Raw genomic sequence first — 12844 nt, forward strand, 5'->3', positions numbered from 1 at the left:
TACTCTTCATGGTGAAGAACTGTGGGTAGCCAGGACACAGGAAGCCTGAAAAAAGTTGAAAATAGGTTCCTGCAACACCTCACCAGTCTTTCGGCAAGCACCCCTCTAAATCCCCTTCAACTTGATGTGGGTCTTAGACCTCTCGCTAGTAAAGAGGGCCTCAGACCAATACTGTATTGGCGTAGGATCTGGGATACCCCAGCATTGATGCCATATCAACAGGACCTGGAGGATGTTTTGAGGGTGCCCAGGGCTTCCAGAATTCCTTTGATTAGATATAGCCAACATCAGTTTAGTGAGTTAGGGTGTGGAAACCTGTGGCTTACTCCCAAGGACGCTCTAGTGATCTAAAAATAAAATGCTTAAGTATCTATACTGGCAGTACATTGCAAGCTCAACACCGGCCCTGCTAGAATGGGCTCCCTCACACTGCCATCCTAGAACATAAAGATAGCTACATTGCCAAGGGTTACATTGATAAGTTTGAACCTCCCCAAGCCAAAACACTTGTATTTGAAGCTTCGGGTTGGGACCCTGCCTCTATGGTCAGTCACCACCAAATGGTTGTGTGCATCCAGTATAATAGATGGGAACTGTTCCTTCTGTCCAGAGGAATCCAAAACCATTGTCCATGTACCAATCTTTTGCCCATCCTATATCAGGGTAAGAAGGAAATGAGTTTTACCACTTTGCCTCAATTTTGGGTTCAGAAGTTGTTGCACAAGAATCCGTGTCCTTAGAAGTAATGTAAGACAATATGTCGTTTTTACTTTTATAGATTTTATGGTCTCACATGAACTTTCAATTCATTATTCTAAGTCACACATAATGATGGTAGTAAGAACAAAGCTCTCTAAATGCAGGCTTTTGTGGAAGTAAGGTGATCTGACTAACGTTTCTACATTTCCTCACTGTGATGAAAGGGGGCCTTGGGTAGCATAGAGGGCACTCAAAAAACACCTTGGCAAGAGCAGCTGGAACCACCATGGATTTTGCTAAGAGACTGGGGCCAAACCACTACCCGCCCTACAAAGGTTTACAATGAGAAGTGTATACCCATGACCAGTTATGGTAGTGATGTATGGGGTTATAAAGATGTTAGTGATCTGCAGGTTATTGAGAATAAACATCTTCGCAGACGCCTAGCGGTACTTCCTTGCACCCCATATTTTATGGTACATGAGGAACTTGGGCAGGGTTATATTTCTGATACTATTGCTACAGCCACTGTAATGCGCTGGTTGAAAATTTGGTCAAACCCTATTCTTACGCTGAACCACCTTATCTTAGAGGGCTACAGGAAGCTTGATAGGGCCCTTGATATCCCATGGCTCAGTTACGTCTCAGAGCAGCTGAAGATCTTAGGCTGTCCTGAGCTGTTCACGAATCATAGGCTGATGCGCCCTAATGAGCTGAGAGATATAAAATCATTATTTATAGCAAGAAGGGTGGTAGAAAGGGAAAATAAGGGAATTCACTAAATCTACAGCAAGGTAATATGCAATAGTGAGCCCTGGGACCCTAGGACAACCTTATTGGAGGTATATCAAGAGCCAATATCATTGTTCTCAGTTAATCAGAATTAGGTTTAACTTTATCCGCCGGGATGTATCTGTCCCTAGGGGCTTTTCATAGACAGGTTCTAAAAATGCCTTGCTCTTGTGATCATTTCGCAGAACAAGACCTGTTACATTTTATTTTTTTCTGTGATTTTTATTGCCATCTGCGAAAAAAATATATTCTCCCATTTCTAAGCCATTGTAAATTTGCACAAGTGAAACCAGCTCTGATATATTTGCAAATGCTGTCCTCCCCACTGACCTGTTCTGGAGTTGCCAGTTTTCTACCAGGCGCTTTAAGACAAAGGAAAAAACTGCCTGTAGCTTAAGTGTGTTACTGGATGTTACCACTGAGTTGTTTTAGCAGTTGTATTTGTATTATATTAATGATTTTATACATATGTACTATTCTGCACTTTACAGGGTGGTTTAAATGTTTAGCCTAGATGTTCTCCGAGCTACACACCATTCTATTGTCTGTTACAACCATATGAAATACCATTCTGTGTCCTTTTAATATATTGTATGGGTTAGTTTTGGTATTTCTTCTTTTTTTAGTTGTGTGTTTGACCAGCTTTTTGGCCCAAGATGGCCGAATAAAGTTTCTTTGACTGAATGGTTTTAATCTGGAATGCTTTTATTTCCTGTTTATTAGTACTGTATTATTATGCATTGTGCTCTTGTTTATGGATTTTTATTCCTACTAAAGATTTTTGCTGATGAAAGTAAGTAATGACTTGACGACTTGATGTCACTACCCTTAGTGAGTGTTTAAAGGGGAAAGCTTGGTTATTGAAAGGGAATGAAATTGTATCTTCAGCTCTGGGTCACCAATGATAAATAACAATATGCACCATACGTCAGTGTTGGACCCGGGCCTTTGTGGCTGGTTCACCCCTGAACGTTTTGCTTTTGATGGCGACCTGGTGTTCATGATTTCTGGCTTGGCGCACTTTTTCCCAGGGTAAAGTGCGTGCGTGGAGTAAGGTTGGCCTGACCTCCCATAGGAATGCATGGGGAATGTGTGTGTCCATGTTAGTTCCTGATGCGTGGGGAGTGCAGGCTCGAGTTTGGTATGTGAAAACTCGTGAGAGTGAATGCTGCGCGATGGTATGTGCGGCTTGTATGTGTCTAGTGGGGAAGTGCCACTTCTAGACATTGATGTGTGTGTGCAGTGAGGGTGCTGGAGCGTGATTGGCTGGAGCTGGCTGGCAAGCCTGGCTCCAGGAAGTCTGGATGGGTCTGCCCAGGAGTGAGTGGAGAGATCAGCATGAGTAATGTGAGGGAGGGCTGCACCAGGTTCCTGATGGGGCTGGGCTTTCCCCACACAATGCTGGCTCCGCCCCCTGTGGTGCGTCTAACGACCCTAGCCTCCCCAGTGAATGAAAGGGGTGGTTGGGCCATCAAGGGTGCTCCAAAACCAGCTGCGACTGGTTCTTCCCCCACCCTGCACCTTTAGACAAAGGAATTTCATGTATAAAAAAGGGGCTGTGTCCCCTTCCAAAATGTTCTTGTTTGCCAACTTGAATCCTGCCAGGGGCGTGCTGCTGCTTGGACCCGGGGGAAGGCTTGCCCCCCCTGGGCCCTGCCCAGCCCCTGGATTCCTGAAGGACTTTTGTGGCTTTCTGTTGCCCTGGCGCCTGGGAGCGCTTTTCTTTGGTCCCCAGCGCTTAATAGCGCTTTGGTTACTGTCGTAGTGCTGGGGAGCGCTTCATCTGCCTTTGGCGCGTAGGAGCGCTTCATTCGTGCTAGCGAGTGCCTACCTCGCTTTAATATTGATTTTGGAGAGGGAGCCTACCCCTCGTTTGCCCCGGAGATCACCGCCGCAGCCCGGGATAATCGGTCATCGCCGCCGGCCCGCGACCAGGAAGTCAGGCAGGCCGGGGGCGGGCCTCCAGGACAACTGGAACCGGACAGTGCTTTTGGCCAGAGCCTGCGAGGCTCCAGCGTTGGCCCATCAGTATTTTCAGCTGCCCAGCACTTTGTGGGCAGCTGCCACGTTTAGGCCCCTGACACTGGGACACAGGGCGTCCTAGCCCCAACAAGGCCTGAGGGCCTAGGGACTGCCACAGGTTGTGGCTCATGTGAGTTTTGCGCAATTGCTTGTGCTTGCACCTCGGAATGTGTTTTGATGGATCATGTGTTTTTCCTTGCATACACCTCTGAATGTGTTTTGATGCATCATGTGTTTTCTTTCCCTACACCGCTGAATGTTAATGCATCATGTGTAATGTTCCTATGCTTATACCCCTAAATGTTGGTGATACTTAGGTGGTTGTTTTTCTCCTAGTACAGGTGTTGCTAGTGAGGTCTTGGTTCCCTGCGCAATATTTTCCTAAGGTGGTTAGGGTTGCGTAGGAGGTACTTACCCTTTACCAGTAATTACTGGTTGTGTGCTAACTTGTTCTAAAAGTGTTCTATGTGCTAATTACTATTCCTAAAAAGTGATGATTCCTGACAGTGGTCCAGGTGGCCCTGTCTTGTACATATCCCCTGTAAATTCTGCCCGTGCCTGTTGGCACATTGTAAAATGTGTGTTCTTATCTAATGTGTTTTGGTATAATACAAAGGCTATTTTTATATAACCTTGTGTGGAGTTTCCTTTGTGGTGGGCCTTGGGTGTTGTAGCTGGGTGCGCGCGCAAACACTTAACCTACATAGCCTCCAAGTTTAGCCTGGCTGCTCGCGTCACGTTACCTAGAGGGTGAGCAGGGGTTATCTTGGTGTGTGACTCCCTTGCCCTGACTTGGAAGTGGTGGTCTCTGACTGACTTTGGCGCAAGCCTTGGCCAGCCAGAGATCCCGTTTCTAACAGTCTGCATGTTTTTTAACTTTTGAAGGTGGGTCTGAGTAAAATCTTTTGCTGGCATCAACAGGTGCGGATTTCCTGTGTAATAAAGTTATTGTACTGCATTTCTGGAGCATTACTTCCGCTTTAATTTAAATGGAAATTAATATGTTATTTGCACAGAAATCCACTCAATGCAAATTTAACACATCTTTGTCTAATTTCAATCTTATTTAAAAGAGGGATAACACCTTTAATTTTGTAAACCTATTGCATATGGATATAAGGGATTATACATTTCAAGTGAGTCAACATAATGTAAAATATGTAGCACGTTACCTGAAAATATGTGAACTGTGAGTGATATAGATCTGGATAAATATGCAAGGTTGTTCCAACTACCAACAAGAGCTCAAATTTGTGAAGAGATGAGCTAATATATCCAGTAAATCCCAAACACCAGATCTTCAGAAGAGCTTCCAAATCAAACAGAAATGTGAATGCAACCTAGAAAAAAACACAACAAATCATTGCCTTTTGCAAATGTGTGATTTTTAACCAATTAGCAGGGCTGAAACTGTACAACTATTACACATGAATCAGTTAACAATAATAATGCTTAACAATCAACATGATTAACAATGATAGAACTCCCAGAATCAAACCAAGCGCTGCTATCTTTCCTGCTTACCTAGGTCATAAGCTTTTGTCGGGTCTGGGTCACATCAGGCTATGCCCCCTATTGTAATCTATAAATACAAATAACAATGTTAGCACGTTGCCCTTTAAAAAGAGTCGTCCGGGGCAACCAACCTGAGCTGCTTACCTCTTCTCATTGTCCTGCATTCTACACAACCTTGATGTTGTTTGAAAAGATCAGCTGGACCTGAGGGCATGGACGTCAATTCACCAAAATGCCTGGGGTAGCGGGAGTGACACTGCATGCCATTTGACCTTTACTTTGACTCACACACACATGGTCTCACACACTCTCCCGTACATAAGCACACTCTCACCCGCAAGCATGCATACAACATACATTTAATAGCATTTGTTACTTACCTTAGCTTCCAGATTGGGTCATATTCCAGATAATGTACTCCATTTTTTATTACACTAATAGTAAATATTATTGATCACTATTTTTATAATTTAAAAATTGACAGAAACCAGGCAAGTGGAGATCTAATCAGCGACCATTCAGTAATGCTGCCCCTGTGTTCCAGGCACTCGTTTTGCCACCTCTGATGTCAGGGGTCACAAAACCTGTGCCTGAGGTAGCAAGGGGCAAGCCAGGGGTCGCAGCTGCGACCCCTAACAACCCTATATTATGTCCATGCCTGATGGGCCACTGATCTGGAATTGCTGTGCAACTAGTGCTGTGAAGCATTGCACATCAGCTCACAAGTAATTTTGACCATCGCTAGCTCCAGGTCAACAGTTCATTTTTAGCTTGCTACCAAGGGGTTTAGACAAGAATGGCTAGTTTGTGGTCCACTGTGCGTTGTCTGTGGGTATGGAGGGCTGTGAGAATAAGCCTCTTTGGATCAACACACCTCTATTTCAGAACCTCTTGAATATCCTGCAAAACGCTGTTTAAAGCATTGTGAGTGGTCTGATCACGACGGTCTGAACGGCCTGTTTGGATGCTCAGGCAGTGCCTGGGAGCCTGGGCAAGTTCTCCATGGGGCTGTGCAACATGCTCAAGTGCGTCAGGCAAACCGTCATTTGCGCTTAGAGGAGTGCAAACCACTCCTCCCCTGCTCTGGTGTCAGAGCCTAGCCCGCCTTGACTCCAGCATAGAAAAATAAAACGATAATAACTTCCTTTTTTTAATTTTATTTTTTGCACAGTAGAAATAGCAGTGGGGCGATGCACCTCCGCCTCAGCTGAGGAGCCGCCACTGTACACTCATCCACTAGAGACAAACAGGTCTAGAAAATAATTTGGGCCCTCTCCACTGGGCAATGGTTACAAGCAAGGCAAGACTCCAAAGCTTACTTTGTGCAGGTGTTTGCCGATATAGGGCACCGGCACTTATATTTGTGGCCAGACATTACTTTTCAACATTAGACTTTAGCCCAAATCAAGAGAGTGGAAGGCAGAAAAGGGAGAAAGAAGGAAGTGTAAGACAGGAGACAGCGGCCAACATAAAAAGTACAGCAGAAGAAAACCTGCATGAATGAGATAAAGAGACAGACAAGTGTAGGGTGGTGGAGGAAAGAGGCATGAAGTGGAATCGAAGACATGGCAGCCCTGATATCCATCAAACCTGATATCCAGCAGTGCTTGTGACAGGTCTTATGAAAACCTTTAGAAAACGGAACCTTTTTTGTTTTTTACAAATTAAGTAATGGTCAAGTCCACTGGTTGCTCTTTTTTGAGTGTCAACTAATCATGACATCAAGTTTCATTCTCAGATAGAAAGGTTAAAACAAATGCCATAATTACTACCACATGTTATTAGCTGAGCAGTCCAGGGCACCATCAGAACAGAACGTTGATTAGCTATCAATCATTGTGACTTCAACTGCAAGAAAATAACTAACTTTTGAAGTATAAAATAGATTAAGGAAAGCTTGCCTCATTTTAATAATCTGCTTAAACATTTTCAGTCTCTGAGAAGATGCAGTTACGTAACACAATTAATATTTAAGCTTTTTAACAGCGGACATGGAGGTGCCAGACACTGCACTCTCTCGCTAAGGGGTTAACATAAACCTTTGGGGCCCGATTCACAAAAGTAATCTGAGACGAAATCCTAATTTTACGACTTTCAGTATTCCCAAAAGGAATTTAGGAGTAGTAAAGCTAGGATTCCTAGGCCCGATTCACAAAAGTAATCTGAGACAAAAATCCTAACTTTACGACTTTTGGTAGTCACAAAATGCACTTAGGAGTAGTAAATTTAGCAATCCTAACTTTACTACTCCTAAATACCTTTTGTGAATACCGAAAGTCGCAAAGGTAGGATTTCTTTCAGTTTAGGAGTAGTACAGTTAGGAATCATAACTTTACTACTCCTAAATGCCTTTTGTGAACACTGAAAGTCATAAAGTTAGGATTTTGTCTCAGATTACTTTTGTGAATCGGGCCCTTGATTCTTATATTTAAGATGGTCATGTCAGACAAAGGCACCAACTGAACCCTAAGGTACAAACAAAACATTAGCCTTTTACTAAGTAGATGATCATTGACGATCAGTCTGACCTTTATTTGAGCTAGTGAATGTGTTCTTCAGCTGAATAAGCAAAGTCTGGCTCTACCCAAGTCACAGAATCTAAAAATACACTACCAAAAAGATGGAAGAAGTAGTTCACTATTTCGAAATTTAATGCAAGATGCCGCTATTCTGGAATAGTATGCTGACAGAAAGCCACAGGAGTGCATTTATTACTGCTGCTAAAATGGCAGACACTCCATAAGTACTTTAGAAGACAAGCAAGAGGGATGTCCTCCTGGGCTTCAGAATTTATGAGTTTTACACTATATTATATGGCTGCTTCTCATAGGTCCAAAGCCAAGTACCCTGACTTGATTCCCCTTTATTAAGCTGGTTTCCCATTCTTGATCTGCCTTCCGTCTTGCACCGGTTTTGATCTCTTAATTATGACTTGCTGGCTTCTCTTGTTTATTTTGAGTGACTCGCTTGGGCTCACTTGTGGTTTTGATTCATGAATTTGGGCAGATAATACGTGCTGTCTTTAGTCTAATGGCTGAAAATGTTGCTTGATTGGGTGAGGTAGTAAATGCAGATTTAAAAAATAAACAAAAAATACATTACTACAATTTAATAAGACAATAGGCCATAGGAAGGGGCAAAAGACAGAAGCATCTTAAAAAATAAAGTGTGACCTCGAGATGACTTAATCACACTCTTCAAGCGCGCCCTCATCTCCTGTCCCTAGTGTTCTCACTTGCTCATTTTCTGCTGTGCGTTGAGAGACTCCCTGCTTTTCTGTGGTGTGACCTTCAGACTCCCTATAGGAGTGTTCTGCATCCAGTGACTGCACCACTCCTCCTGTAAGACGTCATGCTGTGGTAAAGGATAGTTTGCATACGTTTGCACTGGCATAAAAACAGGGTCGGCTCCTCCGTTAAATCAGAGGAGTGACGCCTCGCTAAAATGTTGCCCCAGGGATAGCAAAATAAAATGGTGAAGTTAATTTATTACCATTTTATTGTTCAAAACCCCGTACTGAGCTCAGCGTCTGGAGGTGGGGAGGGGGCTTTCTGCTGCTCCAGTCAGGCAGGAGCAGAAATCAGATGTAGGCAGGCCACTTCAAGTTTAAAGTGTGGATGTCTGGTTGGTCGGTGGAGAAGTGTGGCTCAATGGTTAGAGTGGCAGACCCTGATGCAGAGGTCTAGCCCGGGACAAGGGTTCAATTCCCCACCTCGGCGGGTCTTGGGCTCAAAATTCCATGGACCTGATCATTCTCGCCTCGGTGCCTATTCCAATCATGGAGTCCCACTCTGCAACTCTGGGCAATAACTTGCTTAACCACATGCGTGCGGCCGTTTTTCCCGCTGTATGCGGCATTTTTTCAATTACCGCGATTCATGACGAGCTCATCAGCACACGACAGGTAACGCTGATGACGAGCTGAGCTCGTCATCAGCATGGAAGGGGTTAATCTCCACAGCGTCCCCCACAACGCAAAGGATGCCTGGCCTCCACCTTGGGGGTGCCCAGGAGTGGACACCTCACAGGGAAAGCCAGAATGGATTCCACAGCAGTATTCGTACAAGCGCCTTGAGACCCTTGCGGGTGAGTAGTGCGCTATACAAGTATCAATTTACACATCTTGCGACGGCTAGCCAGACATGTGCATTTTAAACATCTCTAACCCAGTTATCGAAGTCAGCTGGGTTAAATACAACATGGGGGTCCAGTGTCCTTGGGAATGGCGACAGCTCCCTCCAATCTTGGCGCTGCTCTCATGCAGCATGAGAGCAGTGCCAGGATTGGTTACTGCAGTTTCCTGGATCCTGCCTGCCTATTGAGAAGACCCAAGCAAGGAGGATGTCGGGCCAGGAAGGTAAGTGTATTTCTTTTAAAACGTATTTATTTTCCCCCGCCTACGACCCTCCTTACTTGCCAGCCGCCACTGAAAACAACGTCTGCTTCAAGCAAGGAAGGCGATTTTTAAGGATATAACAGCTCCTTTCAAAGCCCCTCACTTGAGAAGAATAAATTGTAGAGCACTCCTGATCTAGTCTATATACTGTGAGCACCAAGGGAAGAGGGTTGCCTTGTGTGTACACTGTGATAAAGCACATGCACAGGGAGTGGGGATTCTCCTTGCATTTGAGTACTCACATGCATTTACCTTAAAATAACCAGCAAATATTCTTGAGAGAATTCTGAAATGTGAGTTCACCCATGAATGCATGCATATTAATTTCGGTTCGAAGAACGTTTGAAAGGGACCGCTACAGAAATTGGTATGTTAAATAATTCTACCATGTACGGGGGGAGTTGCCCTTGCAGGACGATGCATAGTTTCCCCCAACCAACGCCCTACCTCTTTGATTGGCTGAAGTCCCATGTGCCCCTCAATCACCACCGCCACTTCCCCTGCCATCCCATCATGCTAAAAAAAAATACTAAAGAGGCTGTCTTTTGCTTTGTACAAGACAGTCATTTTATTTGGTTTAAGTGCTGAAGACAGAATAATAGGACTAGCTTCATCAATGCTAAATATAGTCCTTCTTGTATGTTTATAGTGCAGTAGACCTAATAGAAATAGTATATTTGAAATGCAGACCTTTCTATTTCTATTATTAAAATAGGTATAATAGAGGGATTATTTTCTGCATTACCAAAAGTAATCTTTCTATCATATCTACGTCGCTACAAACATAATAGAAGGACTGTAAATATACAAAATGACTGTCCTGTTATAAGTAACAGCAGTATGTAGGCAGAAGGACTGGTCGTGGTGGTGGTAGCTGGGGTTAGGGTGTGCGTAGGGTCAGACTGGACTAAAGGCAATCAGGCTGTGCCTGATGGGCTGGTCTGACAGATAAGTCTGTCAGATGTTTTTTTTAGCAGTTTGTGGGCCTGTTTTATGGTCAGGTGGGCTGGTTTTTACTGTTGATTGCCCTGATAATACAACAAGCATTGCCTGCAGCAGACACAAATGCATGCAGTTTCCCATACCTTGGAAAATATACTTACAGTGTGTCTTTACAAGTTAAAAAGTGGCCCGATATGCAAATGTAGGTTACTTTATTATCAATCTGGCTAACTAATGCCCCGGTTACTTACCGGTAATCTTCATTACTCCGAGTCCATGTCTTCCTCGCCACAGTAATTACCCATGAGCCTCCGGCTCCACACAGAACTCCAAGCATAAAAGAAAAGCGCTCTAGTCTCCCTCTCCCTCCTCCAAGATGGCCCCCAGTGGCTCCAGCCAATCCCATAAAGGGATACAAAATCACTAACTCGACCTGAAATATCAAGCCGCAGACATGAAGCCATCACCAGGGCCGGGAGGGAAGGGAAACTATACTGTGGCGAGGAAGACATGGACTCGGAGTAATGAAGATTACCGGTAAGTAACCGGGGCATTACCTCCTCTTCCTGTCTTCCTCGCCACAGTAATTACCCATGAGCCGATACCAAATCAATCAGCTTCATGCAAGGAAAACACTCCACATAATCACGCAGAGAAACATAGTTTAATCACAAGAGGTACAAAAATTCGACAGAAACATACACCTCAAAGAATCCCAGCCAACAGTACAGAAGAGGCAAAGGAAACAGAATCCCTACTCCCAATCTGAAGGCGATAATGGGACATGAAAGTATGCGGAGACGGCCAAGTGGCAGCCCGGCAGACATCCTCCATGGACACCCCCTTAAAAGCGGCCCACGACACAGAAACAGAACTGGTGGAGCGGCCCTGAACAGGAAGAGGGAGAAGATCAGAAACGGAACCATAAGCCAACAGTATGGCCTCCTTAATCCAACGACTGACAGTGGACAGGGAGGGCTTCAGGCCCTGACAAGACAAACCAAAATTGACAAATAAATTGTCAACCTTACAAAAGGAAGAAGTGCGTGACAAATAAACCAACAACGCACGACGCACATCCAACAGGTGGAGAAGGCAATCCTCAGCCGAGGAATGATCAGGACAAGAACCGGAAGAACCACTTCCGCAGAACGGAGAAAATAAGAATCCACCTTAGGAACAAATGTAGGATGAGGGCGCAAAACCACACGATCAGACAAAATGACCAAAAAAGGAGCAGACCGCAGGAAGGCACCCAGCTCACCAATACACTTGGCAGACGCAATAGCCACAAGAAACACCACTTCGAGTGTCAAGAACTTCAGGCCCACCGACTCCAAAGGCTCGAAAGGAGCCGACTGCAAGGAACGTCCCAAGGAGTAGAACAGAAGATAGGACAGGGACGTTGCAAAGAAAGCGACTTAAAAAGCAGAGCCACCAAAGGAGAAATTTGAACCAAAGGCAGGACATGAAATGCCCGAATGGCGGCCCATTGAGCCCTGAGAGTGGAAATGGCCAAGCCCAAAAGGAAACCATCATTGAAAAAATCCAGAATCCGAGCAGGGTCCAAAGAAGCCAACGACAGCCTGTGACACACATACCAAGAGGCAAAGTTATCCCAATGCTTAGCGTCGGACTTAAGAGTAGAAGGCCTCCGAGATTGCGGAATGACGCCAGCAACCGCAAAAGAACAACCTGCACGCATCAGCGATCCCCCCTCAAGAGCCAGGCCCGCAGACCCAGGGACCGGAACACAGGCAGAGGTAGAAGAGGACCCAACAGAGGAGAAGGCACGAACGGTAATGTCCAGCCCGGAGAAACAGCCAAGTCCAGCAATAGGGGATACCAAGGACGACGGCACCACCCCGTAGCAACCAGAAGGACAAACGACCCCTCCCTCTTGATATTCCGCAATACCTCCGGAATCAGGGGAACAGGAGGAAAGGCATACAACAGGCCCCTCGGTCAAAGGAACGACAGAGCGACCATACTCCAAGCATCCAGACAAGGCATAAACGTGTAAAAACAGCGGAATGTGGCAGAGGTCCGGGAAGCAAAGAGGTCTACAATCGGAGACCCAAACATCTACCGCAACCATCTCACCATCAAGGGTGTCAGGGACAAAGACCCCATGGATGGAAACACACGGCTCAGACAATCCGTCACAAAGCACTCCTGACCAGTCAGGAAAAGCACAGACAGGGACGCCAGGCTCATCTCCGCCCAACAACAAACCGATGGCCGAGGCAACCGAGGGAACGTGACAGACCATCCGGACCCACACACAGTGACCCCGCGGAGATCCGAAAAGGTCAACAGACCCAACAGGAAGGACCCAGCCTCTCGTAGTCGGAAGAACAAGACAACACCGACCAAGGCCAAACCCCTGGAGACGTCGAATCCCCCAGAGTAGCACCTCACCCCAGCAGACAGGCACCGGAAGGGAGAACCCGGGAGGGAACAAACAGAAACGGGCGG

At 45.5% G+C, this 12844-nt stretch overlaps 1 protein-coding gene across 1 annotated transcript in view; it reads right to left on the reverse strand.

Annotated features, from left to right (window-relative positions):
• Positions 1-12844, reverse strand: part of NALCN (sodium leak channel, non-selective) — a 3094418-nt gene that overhangs the window by 1336974 nt on the left and 1744600 nt on the right. The window contains exon 14 of the mRNA XM_078657626.1: positions 4686-4853. Coding sequence (XP_078513752.1) covers positions 4686-4853 — 168 coding nt within the window. The remainder of the gene's footprint in view (positions 1-4685; positions 4854-12844) is intronic.

This window comes from Lissotriton helveticus, chromosome 8 (genome assembly GCF_964261635.1).
Source record: "Lissotriton helveticus chromosome 8, aLisHel1.1, whole genome shotgun sequence".
Taxonomy (NCBI): domain Eukaryota; kingdom Metazoa; phylum Chordata; class Amphibia; order Caudata; family Salamandridae; genus Lissotriton; species Lissotriton helveticus.